The 24400-nt window shown below is 36.2% G+C and overlaps 1 protein-coding gene across 1 annotated transcript in view; it reads left to right on the forward strand.

Moving 5' to 3' along the window:
• Nucleotides 1-18903, forward strand: part of nphs1 (NPHS1 adhesion molecule, nephrin) — a gene marked incomplete at both ends in the record, with an annotated part of 139367 nt that extends 120464 nt beyond the window's left edge. The window contains 15 exon segments of the mRNA XM_079391443.1: nucleotides 3932-4053; nucleotides 4631-4793; nucleotides 5912-6032; nucleotides 7312-7451; nucleotides 10344-10455; nucleotides 11276-11364; nucleotides 11367-11453; nucleotides 12633-12689; nucleotides 14585-14701; nucleotides 15367-15412; nucleotides 17235-17358; nucleotides 17562-17643; nucleotides 18412-18514; nucleotides 18516-18549; nucleotides 18802-18903. Coding sequence (XP_079247569.1) covers nucleotides 3932-4053; nucleotides 4631-4793; nucleotides 5912-6032; nucleotides 7312-7451; nucleotides 10344-10455; nucleotides 11276-11364; nucleotides 11367-11453; nucleotides 12633-12689; nucleotides 14585-14701; nucleotides 15367-15412; nucleotides 17235-17358; nucleotides 17562-17643; nucleotides 18412-18514; nucleotides 18516-18549; nucleotides 18802-18903 — 1499 coding nt within the window.
• Between the last annotated feature and the right edge of the window lie 5497 nt (nucleotides 18904-24400).

The raw sequence follows: 24400 nt of genomic DNA on the forward strand, positions 1-24400 counted from the left end.
ACAGGTGTACCTAATAAAGTGGCCGGTGAGTGTATATATGTTATTGTATTTAGTCAAAATGTGGTTTCATTATTTGATTTTGTTTAAATGTTTTTTTATATTTTTATTTTCATATTTTCAAATTTTTTAGAAACTTTTTATTTGTATTTTTGTTTTGTTTTGATATTTTTATATCTATTCTAAGTCAAACGATTTTTATATATTATTATTTGTGTTAGTATTTTTTATGTGTATTTTATATGATAGTTTTTTTTTTTTTGGTGCCTGAGGAAACCTACTTTAAGTCCATTTTTTTTATCAAACTTATTTTTGTTTAAATGTTTGATTAATAATTTGTACTTTGATTTTATTTGTACTTTTATTTTTTTTTATCTTTTATTAGGTAGGTAGGTAGATAACATGATTGCTATTAATTACATTTAGTCTGGTTAGCAATAAAGGTTCTTTCTTCCAGAGCTCTAATAAACCTCTATTTCAAATACAGAAGGAGAAATAAGTGCATTCTTGATAAGGCAACTTACATTCAATAACTAAGTGTACACTTAGCGAGAATGTGTCAAATATATAAACATATTCAGTTTGCACAGGAATAACACAATAGATATGAATGTGTTGTTTTAATTCTTTTTTTTTTCTTCAGGTAAATGCGAGCTTTGATGAGTAAATGAAGTGTGGGAGTGGGATTTAATTATAGAAACCACTAAAGACAAAGAACGTTGGTGGTAAAGCTCCATCTGGGTTTATTTACACATGAAAACAAGCAACAAATAGAAAGATGGGGCCATTTGGTTAAATTACGTCATGTAAATTGAGTTATGCAGCAAGTTATAGAAAACACAGCATTGGCTTTAGTAGTGAAAAGCGTATGAGAGTCACAGACTTACAGATATTAGTCGTAATAGGTTTTATTGCACACCATGAAATAATTAGCCATACATTTACTCTGCCATTTCAACCCAATTCTTGATGTAAAAAGCTGATTTCAACTACATTTATTGCTATTCCTGTGCAAACTGAATATGTTTATATATTTGACACATTCTCGCTAAGTGTACACTTAGTTATTGAATGTAAGTTGCCTTGTCAAGAATGCACTTATTTCTCCTTCTGTATTTGCAATAGAGGTTTATTAGAGCTCTGGAAGAAAGAACCTTTATTGCTAACCAGTCTAAATGTAATTAATAGCAATCCTGTTGTTGTATCATTACTGATGATCTGTGTGGGCCTTAGCTGGTCAGTGCAAGCATGTAGAAATGTCAGTTGTAATTGCTCAGCTATAAAAAATAGTTATACAGGTACATCTCAAAAACGTTTAATATCGTGAAAAACTGAATTTTTTTGTTACTTATTTAAAAAAGTGAAACTTTCATGTATATTTTAGATTCATTACATGTAAAGTAAGACATTTCAAAAGTTTTTTTTTTATTTAACTTTGATGATTAGAGCTTACAGCTCATGAAAGAGTACAATCCAGTATCTCAGAATATTAGAATATTTCCTAAGATCAATCAAAAAAAGGATTTGCAAAGCAGAGAAGTTCAAGTTCTTTAAAGTATGTTCATTTATGCACTGAATATTATTCGGTCAGGTCTCCTTTAGCACAAACTCCAGCATCAGTGAGGAATGGCATGGAAGCGATCAGCCTGGGGCTCTGCTGAGGCATTATTGAGCCTTCAGCTCGTCTGGATTGTTGGACTGACTGTTTATCATCTTTCTCTTGAAAATATACCATAGATTCCATATGGGGTTCAGGTCAGGCATGTTGGCTGGCCGATCAAGCACAGTAATATCATGGTCAGCAAACCATTTGGAAGTGTTTTTGGCACTGTGGACAGGTGCTAAAGTCCTGCTGGAAAACAAATCAGCATCGCCATAAAGCTTGTCAGCAGATGGAAGCATAAAGTGCTCTAAAATCTCCTGGTAGACGGCTGCATTGACTCTGGACTTGATAAAACACAATGGACCAACACCAGCGGACGTCACCCCAAATCATCACAGACTGTGGAAACTTCACACTGGACTTCAAGCAGCTTGGATTCTGTGCCTCTCCAGTCTTCCTCCAGACTCCAGACATTGATTTCCAAATGAAAAGCAAAATTTAAATTTATCCGAAAAGAGGACTTTGGACCTCTTAATAAATATTCTAATATATTGAGTTACTGGATTTTGACTTTCATGAGCTGTAAGCTCTAATCATCAAAATTAAAACAAAAAAACTTTTGAAATGTCTTACTTTGCATGTTATGAATATATATGAAAGTTTCACTTTTTGAAATAAGTTACAAAAAAATTAAGTTTCTCACGATATTCTAATTTTTTTTACATGTACCTGTACATAGTTGAATGAAATCATCTTCTTTTTTTTCATTCTTTTTTTTATATCTGCTTTGCTTCCGCATATGCACTTCTTCATTAGTGTTCTCTGATCCCTTTAAATAATACAGTTATCCTGGCAGAGTGTGACAGATTCTTTTTGAGGGGGCGTTAATTTTGTAGCCTTTCGAGAGCGTTGTTAATTTGCCTCAGTAGCATTACCTCTGTTCAGACATGTGCGGCCTGTGCTGTAGAGACAGCGACTCCGAGACTGTTTGCAACCAGCCACGGAGGAATACAGGAGGGCTTGAAATAACATTGTTTCTGCTCTACACATAATAGGACGACATTACAATAGACCTTGATTATAAAGGCTTTTTTTCACGCCCTGTGAATAATTCAAACAGGAAGTGCAGAGGCACACTGTATCGAGACATAAACAAAGGCAAGTCTGGCATCAACACATCCGAATTTAGAAAATCAAATGGCGCAAGTTAACCTTCCTTCAAAATCTTATGTGCTGTCGTTGAAATTAGCTCAGGTGGAAAGTGAACTGTCATGGCCCTCACAAAAAGGAACGTCACTTAAACATTCTACGATTAGCAGACGCTGCTATAGGCTGAATACCTTGTGAGCAAGATACCTAACCAACATGATTTTTTTTTTTTATATATGGGAATCTGTAAATTCTCACATGTAGCATACCTTATGTGAAACACGAGTTCACAGTTGACTGGAATCTCTGTAAAAAAAAATAAAAATAAATAAATATTGTTGGTTTAACTTTAAGTAACCTAAAAAATGTTGACTTCATTGAAAAAAAAAAAAGGAATTGAAAAAGGGACTTGCTTAGTCAACAGCAACTCAAAGTATTATGTTATCTGACTAACATAAATTATCTCAGGTTGTTTAACAATTTTAGTTTTTTTTGTTAAATCATAAAAATGATTTTAAAAGTGTAGCGTCTGATGTTATGTTGTTACGCTAATGACACATAGGCACAACATATATATTTTTATTTTTATATTTTATAAATAGATTTATTAATAGTCAAAAGATGTTTGATTTAGTTTTTTATGATTGTTAAAAAATGTGCCTTTTTTTAAGAATTTGAGTATAACTTGCTTGTCTGCATGTAAGTCCTGGCCAAATTCCCTCTACTGGCCCTTGTCTATCATGGCCTCCTAATAATCCCCCATACACTTGATTGGCTCGTTGTGCTGTGGCTGCCGTCGCATCATCCAAGGGGATGCTGCACACTGGTGGTGGTAGAGGAGAGACCCCCCCACCCCCCCCCCCCCCCCCCCCCACATGATTGTAAAGCGCTTTGGGTGTACAGCAATACACAATAAAGCGCTATGTAAATGCATATCATATCATATCATATTTATGAATATATTAAGTCATTATTAACTAAAACTGAAACTATTAAAAATCTTTTAATTGAAATAAAGCTAAAATATAATGAAAAACATCAACTTAAAAACTTTAAAAAAACAAATTACTAAAATGTTATTGTATGTGTGTATATATTAACACATAAACACACACACACACACACATATATATATATATATATATATACAATTTTTCACTGTCTTTTTGACTTGGCTTCCAGATGCCCCTACTGTTCATATGAAGTCTGATCCTGTGTATGTGAACTTGGGAGACACGGCTGACTTACTGTGTATCGCCGATGCCAACCCCATCACCTACAGTATGTTTTCCTGGAAGTGGATGGTGAGCGATGTCCTTGTCATTCCTGTTTTGCTTTCAGCCCCGTTTCTCTTTTGCTTATTCTCATCCTTTTCCCACTATATGGCCCTTTGTTAGCTCAGCTCAGTCGCTATCTCTCTTTTTATCACCTCTGTTTATCTCTCGCATCGCTCCTCTTTGTGTCTAACTCCCTCTTTCTCTCTGACTTCTCTTTTCTCACCATGTGTCACAGCAGCTACTCTGTAACAGAGGTGCTATATTTCACCCTTCTAACTAAGACAATGTCTCACCTTTATGCTTAATACTTCTGGCCTAAATGGAGAAAAATAGCTTTCATTAAAGCCGGCTTTCCAAAGTCCACATTTCTCAGCGTTAGCCGCAATTGGGGCCGTTTCCGTCCATTTCAGTGTCTATAGTGGCCCGCGTTCTTAGTCAGTGTCTGTGATATCTCAAGCCATCCTCTTTTTTTCTTTCTGGTTTTATGTGCTGGTATGGGAAAATTGATGTTGGTGTGAAGTTATTACCTCCTCTTGGCGTTTTCTAACTTTTTTGTTAGTGAGTTTGTGGCTTTTCTGCAGATGTGTGTGTGTTTTGCATATAGGGTGAAGGGGAAGTGGATGATCTGGAAGAGCAGAGTCAAGATGAAGGCACTGGTTTGTTAACTGTATATGAGGTGACCCGTGACCGGGCAAGTGTTTACCAGTGTACAGCAGACAACGGCATAGCGCCTCCTGGCAGCGTGGAAGGACAGCTCATCGTACGCTGTGAGTTCTGCTAGTCACACTATACAGCATAATTGTGTTAAAAAAGAGATATTAATCAAAAAGTCTGGACTTTTCTTTTGAGAATGATGAAGGTGTGTCTTGTAAGTGTCATGCTTCAAAAATAACCAAAAAAGCATAATAGAAGTAGTCCATAACAGTTATATTATCGTCAACAAAAATTATTGCTGATGAAAATGGTGGTTAACAAAGGGTTTTTAATTTAATTTGTGATAAATGATGAAACGTTTAAATTAATATAAAATGAAATTAATTTATGAAATTAAATTAATAATGAACTGTTATAGTTTTGTTTTGTTTTTCTCATCAACTAAATTTAATAAACTAATTTTCATTGACTAAAATTAGATGTCATTATGAGTGAAACTGATTAAAAAATAATGACTGTAAATACTGTAAGGATGTTTTTGTGAAGATTAAAACAAAAACTGTTTAAAGAGTAGCACTGCATATTACTTTTATGCTCTATTACTCTTTTGAAGCCATTGCAGACTGCAATTGTATTCAGTATTAACTTAAAACATAATCTATTACTAAAATATTGCAAAAAATAAACACTACCATTCAAAAGTATGAGGTTAGTATTTTTTTTTATTTAAGAAATTAGTATTTTCATTCAGCAAGGAAGCATTCAAAGTAATGGCATTTGTTATAAAGTTACAAAAAATAGATTTCAAATAAATGCTGTATGTTTGAACTTTTTATTCATCAAAGAATCCTCAAAAAATATATCAAGCAGTTTTGATAATAATAAGACATGATTCTAGAGCAGCAAATCAGCATATTAGAATGATTTCTGAAGGATCATTTGACACTGAAGACTTGAGTAACGATTGATAAAAAATCAGTTTTGCATCACGGGAATAATAACATTTTAAAATATACTAATATAGAAAACGGCTGTTTTAAATTGAAATAGTATTCCACAGTGTCACAGTTTTTTACTCAAACTTTAAAAAGTACAATCAAAAAACAACATTTGCTGATCCTAAATGTTTGAGCAGTAGTATACTATATTATAAGGAATCTAGTCTGAGCAAGGGTTTATTTAATTGTAAACGAATACTGGTCTTCAAATCGCTTGTTCCATTTTCCTGCAGTTGCTCCAGAGCTTCAGAAGGGGCCGCAGTGGAGGAAGGTGGCCAGCCGAGGGGACGGCAGCAATGATGCAAATGTGGTTTGTCAGGCACAAGGTGTTCCTCGTGATCTCGGCACCCCCAGGTGATCGGCTCATCATTAGTAGCTTCATCCAGCAAGGGTTATCATGCTTTGCTGTCATTAGCTTGTTGAAGCTATGTCCATTTGGAAGCATCCTATGTAAAAACATTGTCTTTATACACTTCTAAAAAAGATAACTTAGAGTTATAATCTGGGTATATATGATTATAACTTGCTTAAGTAGAAATCAACGACCGGTTCCCATTTAGCTCTGTAAACATTGTGTGTGTTTTTCAAGATGGGAGTTGTTCTGCATGTGCAGCCATGATCACGTGCTTGTGTGTGTGTGTGTGTGTGTGTGCGTGCGTGCGCACGTGGAATGTGTAATGACTGTGTTTAAAATGTAAGTATGTGTACATGTGTTTGTTTAATGTGTTTTAGAGCTTGGAATGCTTGCAGGACTGTATTATATTATTGATTAATTCTGTTTTTATTCTCCGCTTTTTTTTAAATTAATTTGGTTTTAACCACTTGACAAAGATTCTTGTCATACTTTTGTTTTAAGGTTAATATCAGGCTTTCAGATGCTATCCATTCATCACTTTATGTATATTTATATCAATCGGTATCTAAATAAATACATGTATTTAAAAATGTTAAGACATTTAAGATTTATTCAATTCAATTAAATAAAAAAGGTTTGGATTTTTTTTTTTTTATGTTTTTAAAGAAGTCTCTTTAATGCTCACCAAGGCTGCATTTATTTGATCAAAAATACAGTGAAAACCACAATATTGTGAAGTATTGTTTCAATTTAAAATAGCTGTTTTCCATTTTAATATATTTAATTGAATGTAATTTATTCTTGTGATGCACAGCTAAATTTTCATCAGCCATTACTCCAGTCTCCAGTGTCGCATTATCCTTCAGAAATCATTCTGAGATGCTGATTTGGTGCTCAAGTAACGTTTCTTATTATTATCAACGTTGAAATCATCTTTGATTCTTAACAGCATAGAAACATTTGTAACAATGTCAGTGTCTCTACTTTTACTTTTGCTCAATTTAATGCATCCTTGCTAAATAATTCATGCATGAAATATTCATTTCTTTTTCCAACCCCAAACTTATATAACCGTTTCCGCAAAAATAGCATTTAGATTAATATGAAGAGATTTTAATATTATAATCTGATTGGCCTTTTCTTTATACCTCTCTATACAGGATTTGTAGCTTTTGCTGCCTTGCAGGATTTTCAATTCTTTTAGGAAATTCAAAGCTGTTTGGTTGTCTTTTAATGCTGAATATCACACATTATTGTTTATGTGACCTTATCTTACAGGTATGAGGAGAACACTGAGGTGACAGGGACCGTCCACACCAGCATAAACGTGAGCGCAGCTCTGGACTACGCCGTCTTCACCTGCACCGCCCACAACAGCATGGGAGAGGACTCTTTAGACACTCAGCTTCTCAGCACCAGTACGTACAAACAGGAAGTGAGCCTTTCAATACCAAGCTTGAACGGTCAGCATCACCTGACTGGTCAGGTCACCTTCTCTTGACCCCTATTGAAAGGTGATCGTGAATTAGCATAAATGTATGAATAAATAAAAACGTAATAAATGAAAACAAACAGACACTGGTGTATGGGTGTCGGATTTCTTATCACCAACTCATAAACGCACACAAAGATGATGAGCAGAGCCATGAAAGAGATTTCTGCTCGACAATGAGATTTTGTTTTTCTCGACCTGAGCAGCAATTGTGATATTAATTATTCAGTTGTGGTAATCAACATCCGATCTTTTTCAGGCTGTCCCTTAATTTACAGAACAATAGGGTTGAACGATCTGTGTACCTCTCGCTCACAGTGCAGTTCTCTCTGCCTCTTCGTAATACTAATGATGTTACTTTTTTTACGTTGCACACCAAAAGTTTTGTTAACGCACTTACATTGGAGATTTGCACCAAAGTTATTATAAAAAAAGTTTATATATATATATATATATATATATATATATATGTATGTACAGTGCCTTGCGAAATTATTCATATCTCTTCATTCATTTCTCACCTGTATAAAAGACACCTGGGAGCCAGAAATCTTGCTGATTGATCGGGGATCAAATACTTACTTGACTCATTAAAATGCAAATCAATTAATAACTTTTTTTGCAATGCGTTTTTCTGGATTTTTTGTTGTTATTCTGTCTCTCACTATTAAAATAAACCTACCATTAAAGTTATAGACTGATCATTTCTTTTTCAGTGGGCAAACGTACAAAATCAGCAGGGGATCAAATAATTTGTTTCCCCACTGTATATATGTATATTTATTATGTATACACTCACCTAAAGGATTATTAGGAACACTTGTTAAATTTCTCATTAATGCAATTATTTAATCAACCAATCACATGGCAGTTGCTTCAATGCATTTAGGGGTGTGGTCCTGGTCAAGACAATCTCCTGAACTCCAAACTGAATGTCAGAATGGGAAAGAAAGGTGATTTAAGCAATTTTGAGCGTGGCATGGTTGTTGGTGCCAGACGGGCCGGTCTGAGTATTTCACAATCTGCTCAGTTACTGGGATTTTCACGCACAACCATTTCTAGGGTTTACAAAGAATGGTGTGAAAAGAGAAAAACATCCAGTATGCGGCAGTCCTGTGGGCGAAAATGCCTTGTTGATGCTAGAGGTCAGAGGAGAATGGGCCGACTGATTCAAGCTGATAGAAGAGCAACTTTGACTGAAATAACCACTCGTTACAACCGAGGTATGCAGCAAAGCATTTGTGAAGCCACAACACGCACAACCTTGAGGCGGATGGGCTACAACAGCAGAAGACCCCACCGGGTACCACTCATCTCCACTACAAATAGGAAAAAGAGGCTACAATTTGCACAAGCTCACCAAAATTGGATGGTTGAAGACTGGAAAAATGTTGCCTGGTCTGATGAGTCTCGACTTCTGTTGAGACATTCAGATGGTAGAGTAAGAATTTGGCGTAAACAGAATGAGAACATGGATCCATCTTGCCTTGTTACCACTGTGCAGGCTGGTGGTGGTGGTGTAATGGTGTGGGGGATGTTTTCTTGGCACACTTTAGGCCCCTTAGTGCCAATTGGGCATCGTTTAAATGCCACGGCCTACCTGAGCATTGTTTCTGACCACGTCCATCCCTTTATGACCACCATGTACCCATCCTCTGATGGCTACTTCCAGCAGGATAATGCACCATGTCACAAAGCTCGAATCATTTCAAATTGGTTTCTTGAACATGACAATGAGTTCACTGTACTAAAATGGCCCCCACAGTCACCAGATCTCAACCCAATAGAGCATCTTTGGGATGTGGTGGAACGGGAGCTTCGTGCCCTGGATGTTCATCCCACAAATCTCCATCAACTGCAAGATGCTATCCTATCAATATGGGCCAACATTTCTAAAGAATGCTTTCAGCACCTTGTTGAATCAATGCCACGTAGAATTAAGGCAGTTCTGAAGGCGAAAGGGGGTCAAACACAGTATTAGTATGGTGTTCCTAATAATCCTTTAGGTGAGTGTATATATAAATACACACGCATACAGTATATATTTTGAAAATATTGACATGTATTTACCTGTCTATATTTATATTAATAATAAATATAGATACACACACACCTCTTTTCCTGTACAATGGCTTGCTCCAAAGATCTCCATTGTTAATGCATAACTGTAAATGCTGAGGTTTTTGTTTGTTGTTTTTTTTATATATAAATTGAGAGTTGAGTTTAAATAATTTGCTTTTGTAACAGATACACTTGTATTGAACCTGCAATAATATTTGAATTCTCTCTTTTCTGCAATAAACTTGAATGTTTTCCTCTGTTGCCATCTCTCTGCTGTTGCTCTCTCTCTCTCTTTCTTTGTGGAATCGACTCGGGCAGACACGTTTAATGTTTATCATAAAAACCATGAAATACAATCCAATATCCACGTCTTTTTGTCCACGCCTCCTTCTCTGTTTTTACTGCCGTGAATATTCATAATTAACCTGACACAGCGATAATAAATTTTATGTGCTTCTTATCATCAGTCGACCGGGGAATGGAATCGTGCAGATTTTTGCTCCCTGCTTTGTGATTTTGGATTGACCCCTTCACCCTCTCCCAGTAGAGCCAACAAGATAATGAACCAGTTTCACAGTCAAGTGTATTATTGATGCACATATTTCTTTCTGACTGTACAGTAGCCTGTTAATTTCTTTCTTCTTGTCTCTCTGCCCCTCTTAAATAAACATTCTCTGAGCAATGCAATAAGATTTAGGCAGTAGTTTTATTTTTAATGAGCTTGTGTACTGTTTCTCTGTGTGTGTGTGTGTCCCAGACCACCCCGATCCCCCATCAGACCTGAAGCTGCTCCGTGCCGAACATAACTCTGTAACTCTGGAATGGATGCCTGGATTTGACAGTGGTTTGACACAAAACTTCCGTGTCAGGTGAAGTTGTCATAAATGCTGCTGTGAGGTGTTTAGAACATGTGGAGTGTGTTGTGGATTTGTTTTATCTCGGTCTCTAGTGTGTCACAACACTGCACACATTTCAGTTGGCTGATGTATAAACGTTTTTATCTAGGTCCATGGCACAGTAATTCCCATATGATTCCCTGATAGGAAAGGCAGGTTTATTTCTTATATCTCAGTTCATAGTAATTCGGTCCTGTCTGGTTCAGAATTTTGAGACCACGATGAAAGTGTGAAATCTAAAAAAAAAAAATAGTTTTAGAATTTGGACACAGTAAAAACAACAAAAAAGTTATTATGTAAAATTAATAAGAAATGTTTAAGTTTGTGCACTCAAGGTGTGAACACTTTGAATCCTCAATATTTCTTATACATTTTAAGATGATTTTTTTAGATTATTCTCAAATTACGCTGATCGCATGATCATTGTTTTACACAAACTTGTGGAGTTAGTGCAGTTCCAGTTCTGCTGTCATTAAAGCAAAACCCTGACAAACCAAATATAATAAATTATAAAATTCCTGTTAATATTAAATTAAACTTTTGAGGCAAATTACTTGGTAATACAATCTTATATAATGGTATATTCTGTATTTAAGAACAAAAATAGTGTTTGGACCCCATTCCGTGTAATAAATAAATAATAAAAAATAAAAGGACATACATTGAAATTAAAGTAGTTTTAAGTATATCAATTTTGAAATATCTTCACATTTTTAATTCAACTTTTCTTTTTATAAATGTATAAAAATGTATATATAATGTGTATAATCATAAGCATCTGTTTGATTGACAGGTACCAGTGGGCGGGATCAGTGAGTTTCATGTACGTGGACCCGTTTCCTCCGACAGCCACTGTTTATACAGTCACAGGCCTCAACCCTACAACTACAACTTTACAGTCAACGCTATCAATACAATGGGAGAGAGCAGCTATGCACACAACAACAAAATACTGATGGTCACCACTGCCGGTATATTCAGCTCAGCCTGTCTAATAAAGCTTACGACACATAAACTAAATTATTCACCATTTGGTTTCTGACCACGGTGGTTTTCTTGTAGATTTAGACACCGGCTTTACTTTCCACTGATTTGATGAGCCATTCATCAATCCCACCAATCACATCTCATTTGTAAGGCAAAGATCACGGCTGAGGCTCATGCAAATAAGTCGAATGGCTGAACGTCTACACCAATCAGTGCACCAGTGTGTTTTCTGAATGCATATTTCAGTCTGTATTTTGCCGGGTTTGCGTGCGAGAGGGAGAAAAATCGAGCGATAGAGGGAGAGAGACAGAAAACAAAACCGTGTGATGTATGATAAATGATGATAAGCTACATTCCCTCTGCAAACATAATGAATTCTGCAATTGTAATGTCATAGCATTTGATTTGCAAAACAAATTAGTCATGAGCACAGGCAGCTGACGGAAGTACGGAAAAAACAACATAGCTCTGCCACAGAGTTCACTGATAGCAGAACTGACAAACGTTTTTAACATTTATCAGCTATTTAAGGATGAATAACAACTAGTAGAACAGTTCAGTTTGTACAGTCCTCATTAAAACCCAATAAAACCATAAATCCTCAACTCCGTTTGAACACACAGCATATGGTTTTGCTTGCATTTGACAATAACTAGACAATGAAAAAGCATGAGGCGCTTTTGCAGGTACATGCGCTGCTTTCTGCAGTCACCTTATTTTAACTCACTCCAGTCGAGTAGAAGCCATATGTAATTTAATGCAAATGAAAACAGGGACGTGAAAGTACAGTCCATTCAAGTGCCTCATTTTCGTTTGTGTCAAATTAAATATGCCATTTACTCTGACTAAAGTCTTTACACATCACAATGGGGCTTTTCAGGCTAGACTAAGTCTATAATGTTTGATTTTACACACTGGTACCTCTGTGCTTTCAGTGGAATTCATTATTTTCCTTTCTACTCTATATTTCAAGTCCACTCTAATGGACTCGGCTATACGTACGTAGTACAAATAGTGGTGTTGATGCAAAGTGTATTTAAATGCATAAATCAATTTCAGTTTTTGAATTTGTGATCATAGACTCGCAGTCAGAGCAGAACAAAGCGACTGCACTCTGTAACCTCTGCATTAAGTGATTTACCTTCTCTCTCTCCTTCTCTCAGATGCGGAGAAAGCAGATGACGGGGTCTCCCCAGCAGACCAGGACTCAGCTCTTGCAGGTGCTGCATTTCTTCCTCCAGCTTACTGCAGCTGCTATTTATCAAATGTAGAAAAGGCCTGACACCCCAGAATTCAGATCAATTTCTCAGCTTGTACTTGAGTTTCCGTGGCCTTTACCGGCCTGTTTCATGTGCTTTCATAAAGCCTTGTGGCTCTATGTTTTCCCCGCTGCGGTTTGGTGCCGTTTTGATCAGGCTATAATCCGGAACACTTTGGTGCTGTTTAATGGGACACTGTGGCAGTTATTGACCCTTGAATCGGGATACAAAATAAACTGACATTAGCTTGCGGCAAATTCGAGGTCCGTCAGATACTGCTTTGCATTTTGATTGGGTTTGTGTAGAAAAGATTCATTAGGGTTTTCAATTTCCTCGGATAGTTCCTATGTCATCTGTTTGATTTGGGAATGATACACTGTGTGAGGCAGTTTGTTTCTGCGAGAGATTCATCAATGTCTTTCGTCTGTGTGAATAAACTAGTTCTTGCGGTATTGGAGGTATTTTCACGCGGCGAGGCATGACTCGAGCGTGTCAAATCTGTACCAATCACACGCTCTCTTCTACAAAACTGTGACATATGGTATAGCAAATCCAACAAGACAGTGATGCATAGTTGTGCAAATTCAACCCAAGACATATTTCAGCATCATGAACATGTGAGTTTCAACACAGCTGCCATTAATATATTTGGTGCCCAAAAAGTATTTGAACGCTAAAGTCATGCTTTAAAATGTCGGAGTGTCATTGCATTGGATGATAAAATATCTACCCAAGAAGCAAACAAATGATTCTAGACCTTTTCTCTAACTAACTCAAACTTATAGGCTTTTGAGCTGTTTTTGAAAATACCTTTAAGCAACTGGTGTCAGGCTGATATTGAATGGAGGTATTAAGTTTCTTTATGAGACTTTTCCACTAAAGCACTATTCAGTTGGTATTGCTTAAAAACAGTTACAATTAAAAATAAATAGAAGTTACAGTTAATTACAATGAAAATTGATTCCAGTTTATTATTATTATTATTAATAGTAGTAGTATTAGTATTATTATGTATTAATTATTATTGGCTTTAGTAATACTACACTTACACTAGACCAATGATAAGTATTGTGGAAAAAAGTGTATTTATAAATAAATAAAGGTATTCAATAATAATACAAATGTTCATTATTTACACTATTCATTGTTAGACAAATGAGAAGTATTGTGGAAAGGCTTTTAACATTAATAATAATAATAATAATAGTAAAACATTTTTATTAAAATAATAAAATCTTTACTAAGAAGAAGAAAAATAAGAATTTATTCAGCAATAATAAAAATTGTAATAGTAGTTATTACTGTTTTGAAAATTAATTATTGGCCTTTAATTACATTTTTCAAAGCTAGACCAAAAACTTGGAAATTTGTACAGTGCGTTCAGTGCGAGGTCGCTCTGGTGCAGGCTAACAGGTTAAAAGATTATTATTATTATTATTATTATTATTATTATTATATTAAGTTAATGATGTGGATATTACTTATTCTATAAGTATAAATATATAATAAAATAATAATAATAATTTGTTCCAGTAATAGTATTTTTTATTTTAATTAATGATTTTAGTTATTTAATTTTATTAAATAAAATATATGCACTTAATGTTTTAATTTTTCATAAGTTAGCCAAAAAAAAACAGTAGTTAATATCCTCTATAGGTTATATGAGGAAAAACACAGATAGTTGTAAACAATAAGTGTTCATATACTCTTGTCTTAATATTTAACAGTTTATGCATTGTTTTACAGTTTCAAGTCACTTAGTGTCTAAATACTTCTGGGGTTCACGGACTGAATATCGTAGTCTTTTCAGACACATTATGTAGTTTTTATTCACAACACTTGTTCCTCAACAGGTTGCGGTCTTCCTGTCTATGTGGTGGTGATCCTGGCTGTGGGTGGTCTTCTGTTGTTCCTAAACCCTCTGAGCTGCTTTCTATTGGCCAAATGGAAAAGAGGGCGGAGCCTGAAAGGTAAATGACAGCACAACTCCTCAGCGTGTCACCGTTTCTACTTTGCACTGTTAGACAGCGTGTTCTAGACTGGTCGACTCGCAGCGACAGCACGCAGCTCAAAAGAGATGAACTGTCTGAATCCTAATATGACTTCTCACTTTTAAATCCATCTCTCTCTTTTCCTCTTATCTCGCTCGCTGCCTCCTCAGCCATCTGCATCATCCCGCCATCTCTCCTTTCCCCGGCAACTGTCACTTCCTCCCTTCGTCTATCCCCTTATCTCGCCCCTTTCCCTTTCGTCCTCTGTCATTCTCTCTCTCACTCACCCCAACTGTCTTTTTTTTCGCCTCGCCCCTTCCTTCAAACTGTCAGGTGTCTTGTCTCTCCCCTCTCATCTCTCGCTCCCGTTTTTTTTTCTTTTCCTCTCTATTCATGAACCTGTCGTCCTCTCCTCTTGCTTTCAATTTGAACGGCCCTTTTTATCAGTTTATTAAAGCTACTGTCACAACACAATTTGTAGGGAGGAAGCAATAATTGAAATGGCGTATGATGAATGTTTCGTATACAAACAATCTCGTTTTCTGTCTGTCTGACATTCTGGATTCCTTTCATTTCCATCATGTTCTCCTTCCTGTGACCTTTGCCCTGTAACACGCCACTCTCCTTTGGTTTTTTGCACTCAGAGGACACCAGGAGCATTTCGCAGGAGACCAAAAGCGAGGAGCAGAGGTGAGTCGTGTTAGCGCTCTGAATCAAAGCCCACACGCTTCTGACCCTGAGGTGGATAAACCCTGAAAAAAAATAAGATCGCTGATAAAAATGTGAGTGCAGTGATGCTTGGATTGCTAGGTGCCGTAAAGTTTAATACTTGTTTAGAGATTTGAACAAACTCCTGTGCCTTAATATGAGCAGTAGTAATGGTGATGTGAGCCACACTAACAAGCAAGACCAGCATGCTGTGATGGCTGGAAGGCATTCTGAACAACTTCTCCCTGTCTGGATGAAACCTTTCAGCTTAGCTATAGAAGCCTTCAAGATGGCATATAGAAACGCTGCTTAGCTTGCATCTCCATAAATAGACTCCAGAGAAGTACAGAGTGTTCATTTCACCAGCCTGCAGGTGACAGAGTCCAAAAAAGAAGAAGAAGCAGAATAGACAAAAGTCTTGGAGTTTTAGTAGGATATTACAAAGACAAACCGAAGCCTGATGTGTAAATTTAACTTTAAATTCAACATAAAATGACATTGGCAAAGTATTTTATGTAAAATGACCCAGAATATTAAACTGGGGGAAATAAATAAATAAAATAAAAACAAATATTTTTATTAATTAATTTCTTAAATGTGTGCATTGGTAAATTATTTATCTGTGCAAGCGTTAAAATATTGATTTGTGTTGATGTATAAAATCTAATATGCATTATTGAATCATTCACTATATTTTATGTATAATAGTATATAATGTTAAGTTATTAATGTATTTATTTATATTATTATATATTATATATATAGATTATTATATACTGTGTATATACTCTAAATATATGTGTCCTATGGTCTGATGAAAAAAAAAAACTCTAACACTGAAGATAAACCTCTCTTATGCTATTTGTAACTCTAAGAATTTTCTCATGTTATTTATATGTCAAGTTATTTTTTTTTCACATTTTTACTATGTCACACTATAGGACACAGTTCAGTTTTTATTTGTCAACTATCCATATACAGTGGTGTGAAAAAGTGTTTCCCCCTTCCTGATTTTTTATTATTTTGCATGTTTGTCACACTTTAATGTTTCAGATCATCTAACAAATTTAAATTTTAATCAAAGATAACACAAGTAAACACAACATGCAGTTTTTGAATGAAGTTTTTTATTATGAAGGGAAAACAAAATCCAAACCCACATGGCCCTGTGTGAAAAAGTTCTTGCCCCCTAAACCTAATTACTGGTTGCGCCACCCTTAGCAGCAACAACTGCAATCAAGCGTTTGCGATAACATGCAATGAGTCTGTTACAGCGCTGTGGAGGAATTTTGGCCCACTCATCTTGGCAGAATTGTTGTAATTCAGCCACATTGGAGGGTTTTCAAACACTTTTTTACACAGGGCCATGTGGGTTTGGATTTTGTTTTCCCTTCATAAAAAAAAAATCCTTCATTTAAAAACTGCATGTTGTGTTTACTTTGATTAATATTAAAATTTGTTTGATGATCTGAAACATTAAAGTGTGACAAACATGCAAAATAAAAAAAAATCAGGAAGGGGGCCAACACTTTTTCACACCACTGTATATATATAGTGAATTTCTTCACCTGTGGATGATTGGATGATTCTTTATATATATAGAAAATGCATTAGGAGAGTTATTCAGATATTCAGATGCTATAATGTAAACTTTAAGGCTTATTCTAATACATTTTAAATTTTCTGGACGTCTGAATTTATTGACTGCTCCTCAGAAATTCCTCCCTGCTTGCAGAAGTTCTGCTTTCTCGTCATGTTTTCTAACTCGCAGGTGTGATGTGTTGTGAATGTGATGTTTCTGCAGGTCCACGGCGAGCGGCTCAACCCGCTATGCGAGCAGAGAGCTTATCAACGCCTCGGTACAGCGAACGCTCCTCATCGACAGCAGCTCCGAGCCTGACAGCAGCGTCTATGTGAGCTACGGACGGGTATATCACTGGACACTCACACAGTTCAGCCTTTCCTCTTTTTCTTTTTTCTGTTTTTACACAGGGAAGCTGGAAAAGGCTGTTCTAGCAAAACATTCAGATAAAAAATATGTGAAGGCAACATTTCATGTCTTGTATTGGAAAACATCACACCTGAATTCACAATGTTTATTGCTACTGAAGATGTCCTTTTTCCTCAATAGCACGAGAGTACTCATTATTGCTACCCAACTGAGGTCTACAGTCCTGCCCTGTTCACTCACCCCGAAGGCCCTGAGGATCATGGTGAGACTAAATCTAATGTACTTACACACTTAAGAGGGATTTAAAAGCTAAACTTTACATTTTTAGATTTAGATCTTGCCTCTCCCAAATCATTTTCTGGCAATTTAGGTGAGGTGCAGACGAAGAGGCACTTGCTTCAGATGGAGGCTTATTAATATCACTTTTGCTGTGAAAGGGCCTTTACAGTTCTCAAAAATGTAATTGTTATTAAAAAAATAAATACAAATAAGCAAGCCCAACCCCGGTGACAGACAGTAAAGCAAGTAACTTGCATTCCTTTTCATAAAAGTAATTAAGTAACGTAATTAGTTACTATTTCATGGAGTAACGCAATATTGTGATGCATTACTTTTAAAAGTATCTTTCCCCAACACTGAGTGATTGTGAGTCCTAAGAGACTGTGTGGTTCAGGTCCGTCTTTCATTGGATGTTTGTGAACAAATCGATCATCTATGCGACTTATGTTGTATTTAGAGTTGGGGATTTATGAACAAACCTGAGTATGAGTGAGAGTTAAAGTGGCCCTTGCCTTAGCAGACATAACAAAGAAATATTTTCTTTTTTGTGATAGTGTAAAAGGAGGCATTTTAGATCACTTCAAGTTTTCTGCTCTTAAAAGCTCTTTTGTTTTTATGCAAAGTGAGTTTTCAATATTTGAGCAAAACCCTCCACTGACAGTTGTTTACGGATTAGTTAACAATTAAAAGGTTTTTGCGGTTTGAAGGTACACGGTTGAAGTATTCATGTGCTGAGTTCCCTTCCCTCCAGATGGCAGACACGACACAAACCCTCTCGCTCATGACTATGAGGAGGTGAAAGGCTGGGGGACGTACGAGGACCTGCAGGGCTACTCACTGCTGCCCCCTGCTGCCCAATCCACAAGCACCAGTATCCACCTACCATGAGGTGAGTGAGTGTGTGAACCAACAAGCAGTTGGATCTATCTAAAAATATGCACTTTTAATGTTAAATAGTGTGACTGCTAATTTAAAGCATGCCTTTTATATGTAAATTACATTCCTTTTAATTCAAATGATATGATATACACAAGCTCCATTATGCAGAATTATGGTATTGTAGGATAGTGGTGCAGCAGTTCTTATATATGCAGTTTCTCTTTTGTTTATAGTTGTCATTTTTTTCCACTTTTCTCCACAGAAAGCTGATGTGAACAGAATAGCAGGAGTTTATGATTCTATGGTGTATAGATGCAGAAGAGACACAGACTTGCCATTTGAGCTCAGAGGGGAGCTGGTTTAATAATAGTGAGGCTAGTGTGTGCTCTGGTCTAGACCAGCTCTACCCTGAGACCAGTTTGCGTTTATGAGTTTATAAAACATTTTCCCTTTTACTTTTTCTATTATTTGTCTAAAATATGTTGGCTGTTCTGTTTATGCATTTTAAATTCACCATAAATGTTTAAATTGCTAAATAAATATTTAATTTGTTTTTAATTTGGTCTAAATCAGAAGCTTTTTTTTAGATCGGCTGCAGCCAAACAATATGTTCCCTTTTAGCGAATTAGTTTCTTATGCTCTCCAAGGAAGGTAGAATTTATTTGATCAAAAATACAGTAAAAATAGTAATATTGTGAAATATTATTACCATTTAAAATAACTGTGTTCTATTTTAATATATTATAAAATATAATTTATTCCTTTGATGCAAAGCGGAATTTTCAGCAGCCATTCCTCCAGTCTGCAGGTTTTTTTAGGATTTTTTTGAAGGCTTGAAAGTTCAAAAGAACAACATTTATTTGAAATGGATCTCTTTTGTACTTTTTTTTCCAAGGTAATTTTAATTTAAAACTAAATTAATTTAAAACTAAATGAAAATGATCTACTAAATTCTTAAATATAATTAATTAATAAAAAAAAAAAAAAAAAACTGAGCCCTGTAGTGTTTGTCTCTGCATATTAGACTGTATATAGAAGAAACGATATTTCCATCGAAACACATGACCTTTAAAAATGAGCCATTTTTGCACGTTAATATCAATTACAATAGCAATAGCAATGGGCAATTACAAGCTACTCTAGTAATTGCGTATTGGGTCATTCATTTGTATTACTGAGGACTTAATTATGTAATTAGATATTATGTAAAGTGTGGCCTAGTCTTTCCGAGGCCTAGTTTAGAATTTATCAAGTATTCCCTTCGACCTTACAAAATAAAAATAACAATAATCTGATAAGAACACAAGTGTTATGTAATGCAGGTTTTTAAGTGATGAGGTACTACCAAACATGCTATTATTTATTCTGAGCTTAATGGTTTTTCCTGATGGCATGCATTCCTCTTGGGATTCTTGGAAAGCATGGAGCTTTGTCCCAAGAGGAAGTCTTTGAATGTGAGAACAGGGATAAAAGTCTTGAATCCTTGAGTCTGCGGAAGCCGACAACAATAACAACAGCCTTTGATGATACATATTTGTCATGTTTCATGTATATGTCGTCACAAGCAGTTAAACAGGGAATCTAGGCAAAGGCTAAATCTTTTATTGGCCTGAGAAAAGATTGCTGGCTTGGGAAAGAAAAAGGTTGCCTTAAAGAGAGAGTTCACCCAAAAATTAAAATTCTGTCATCATTTATTCCTCCACGTCAATCCGAACACATACCATTTTTTATTTTAATTTTTTTTCTGAAAATTCTGTCATTAATTACTCACCCTCATATCATTCCAAACCCATAAGACCTTTGTTCGTAGCTATAGAAACACAAACTAAGATATTTTTGATTAAATCCGAGAGCTTTCTCACCCTTAATAGACAGTAATGTAACTGACATGCTCAAGGCACAGAAAGGTCATCGTTGAAATAATCCATCTGGCATCTGACAATGGTTTAACCTCAATGTTATAAAGCTACGAGAATACTTTTTGTGCACAAAGGAAACAAAAATAACAACCTCATTCAACAATTTCTTCTCTTCTGTGTCAGACTTCGACGCAAGTTCACGACAGTACCACAACGCTTTAAATCAGTTGTCCTACTTTTATAGTGCTTTTTTTTTTTTTTGTCCTTTCTGGATCTCGACAGACCATGGTGGTTATCTACCTTTAATTTATGGAAAAGAGCGGCCTTTAGTTTATGCAAAACATCTCCTTTGTGTTCCATTGAAGAAAGTAAGTTATACCAATATGAGCTTAGACGGGCATCAAAGTGACAAATTACCAACTTTTATTCGTTGGCTGAACTATTCCTTTAAAATTTGTCTTTTTTCTTCTTTCTACTTTGCTGGATGCTTTCAGCTAAACTGGCTTATCAAGAGTGGATGGCAAATTACAGGATGGGAAGGATGCCAGTGCTTCTGTACACTGCCGTAACAGCTTGTTTAATTGTAAATCAAAGGTAGTCTATAATCCATTGATTTCTGTGGCTCTAATTTCTGATATTTTATTGCTGTCGTTTGGTATTCGAACTAACACTGCAATCTTCCTCCCTTTTCCTCCTATGCTCCTTAATGCTGAGATTCGTTTTCATGTCCGTGGAGCCATGGCTGTGACCTTCTGACCTGGCACTGCCGTGACAGGGAGCAGACGTCCAACGCTGGTAATGTGGAAACAACTGTTCAGACACCTGGCTTGAGGTGGGCCAATCTCATCTCCTCTCTTCCGTGTACCCACAATCCACTTGCCCTATTGACCAGTTTACCAGCCATGGCAAACGCCTCAAGCAGCCATGACGTCTGGAGATGATAAGTTATCATTGTTGCCATAGTTACCACCCCCTTTCAGGGATGTTTAACATTGTCTACCTTGCAGGTACCTTATGGTGGAAGAAATTTTACTTCAAAATCGTTGGATGTTCTATGTGTGACTGAGACGTGGCTATCCTCTGGCGATCTAAGTCCCTTTGCTGACCTGCTCCCTTGGACTGTAAATTCATTAACTCTCTGCGAGTTTCGGACAGGGGCGGAGGTCTAGCCTCAGTTTTTAAAAACAGCTTGCTCTGTCGACCTGTAGAGTTTGAACACTTCTCTAGTTTTGAATTGCAAGCCTTTAAATTGGATTTGGTGGAACCAGTGTTGTGTGTGCTGGTTTATCGCCCACCCAAATTAAAAAAAGACTTCATCCATGACTTTTCTGAACTGTTAGGGGACATTTTATTGAAATTTGACAAGTTTTTAATTGTGGGAGATTTTAATATTCATGTGTGCTGTCCAGTTGACCCCCTGGTGAAAGACTTTTTGTATTTTATTGACTCTTTCAATCTTGAACAGTCTGTAAAGGTTCCTACACGTGAATATGGACATACATTGGATTTAGTTTTATCTTACGGTATTTCTTTGGGCTATGTGAATGTTTGTGATGCAACTTTTTCTGATCACAATCCAGTTATTTTTGGAGTTTCTCTCCCATGTCAGTCTGTTAGATGTTGCCCACCGTCACATGTTTGTCGTATGTTGAACTCTAGTGTTATTAGTGAGTTTTCTAGGGCATTTTTGAAAAATCTGAATATTTCTACCACCGAAAATCCTCCATTATATCTAGATCCTGAGCCTGTACTGAGTTTTTTAACTCTGGTTGTTCAACTATTTTAGACTCTATTGCACCTTTGAAGGTGAAACGTGTAAAAGCTAAGGTAGAGCCCTGGTTTAATGATACTACACAAGCTCTTAGACAAACTTGCAGAAGAGCAGTGCGTAAATGTCGTAAGGACAGGCTCCAGGTGAGTCTTGAAATTTTGAGGGACTCTTTGCATTCAAAGAAGTTAAGGCAGCGAAGGCAAAGTACTTCTCTGCTATTATTGAAAATAACTGTCATAGAGCCAGAGTATTGTTTAATACTATCAATTCTGTTATTAGTCCATCAAATAGCATTGCACCTGAGATTTCACTGGATGCTTGTGAGAATTTTATGAGGAGTTTTGTGAGGAGTTTTTTTGTGTCAAAGATCAAAAATATTAGATCTCAAATACCTCCTGTAGCTGGTGATCCCTCTGCTCCTTCTTGTTGCCCTGCTGTGTTTCATCGGTTTGAACTTCTTCGACTTTCTACCTTGGCTAAAATGGTTTATCAACTGAAGCCATCGGATTCTCCTCTTGTTGTTGTTCCGTCAAGACTGATCAAACAAACTTTTGATGTAGTTGGGCCTAGCATTTTATCAATAATAAATAGCTGCCTTGCATCAGGGATTGTTCCTGCATCTTTCAAGCATGCTGTAGTACAACCTTTAATTAAAAATAGTAAATTGAATCCAACGGATTACGCAAATTACAGGCCTATTTCAAAACGGCCTTTTCTGTCAAAGATGTTGGAGAAAGCTGTTCTTATTCAATTGCTTTATTTGAAGTTTTTCAGTCAGGTTTTAGGGAGCATCATAGTACAGAGTCTGCACTTTTGAAAGTTCTCAATGATATTCTGCTAGCAGTAGACTTTGGTGTTAATTGACCTCAGTGCAGCTTTTGACACCATAGACCATGGAATTCTTATTGCTCGACTTGAACGGGTGGCAGGGATTCGTGGTACTATCTAACCAATAGGAGCTTTTCAATTACCCTGGGGAAATTTTCATCATCATTGGCCTCTCTTACATGTGGGATCCCACAAGGATCCATTTTGGGACCCATTTTGTTTTCATTGTATATGCTGCTAATTGGATCTATTTTTAGTAAACACGTTGTATAGTTTCATTGTTACGCTGATGATACGCAGATTTATGTACCTGTAAGGAAGGAAGGCAACTTTTTAGAACCTCTTCTTGCATGCTTAAAAGACTTTAAAACGTGGTTGGCTGTGAATTTTCTGCACCTAAATGAAAGTAAAACTGAAACTATTGTTTTTGCACCCTCCAGTGCATCTGGGTGTATTAATATTGATTTAGGCCCGTTTAAATCCATGGTTAAACTTTTTTGATGATGCCTTGAAATTTGACAAACAGATCAATAGTGTTGTTCGATCTGGCTTTTTTCAACTAAGAACACTGGCAAAGATTAAGCTGTTTTTATCCTTTTGTGATAGAGTGATTTTGTGTCTTCTCGACTGGACTACTGTAATTCCCTGTATGTAGGAATTAGTCAGTCCACCCTGTCACAACTACAAATTGTCCAGAATGCCGCTGCAAAGTTGTTAACAGGTTCTCGGAAACGGGACCATATCACTCCCATTTTGTCATCTTTACACTGGTTGCCGGTTCGTTATAAAATTTATTTTAAAATTGTACTGTTTGTTTTTAAATCATTAAATGGCCTTGTTATATGTTATATTTCAGATTTGTTGTAACCGTACTCTCCATTAAGATCTCTTAGGTCCTCTGACCAGAAACTCTTGATTGTTCCTAGGTCGAGACGCAAACTTTGGGGGGACCGTGCTTTTGCAGTATCGGCCCCCAGGCATTGGAACAGTTTGCCTGTACACATAAGAACTGCCTCCATCTTGGTATCATTTAAGTCCCTTTTAAAGACTCATTTTTTCTCCCAGGCTTATTGCAAAATGTTGTTCAGTGACATGTTGTTGAAAACCATTAGTGATTATCTTTAGCTTCCAGGAGATGTGATTTCACCTTATCTTCTCATTCTTCTGTTGTATTTCTAAGAGGCCTCAAACTCAGTCAGATAAACAAACAACACTCTTGCAACTGTTTCAGCAAAGTTATGCGAATCAAGGATGAGGTGTTAATTATATCTGGTAGTACAGCACGATATTAAAATAAATGAATAATGATTAATATATAATTATTATTATTCATTAAATGTATAATAAATAATTTTGTATATTTTTATTGTCTAGTTTTCTGCTTAGTATTCTTCACGCTGTTT

This window comes from Barbus barbus, assembly GCF_936440315.1.
Source record: "Barbus barbus genome assembly, chromosome: 34".
In the NCBI taxonomy this organism is placed as follows: Eukaryota; Metazoa; Chordata; class Actinopteri; order Cypriniformes; family Cyprinidae; genus Barbus; species Barbus barbus.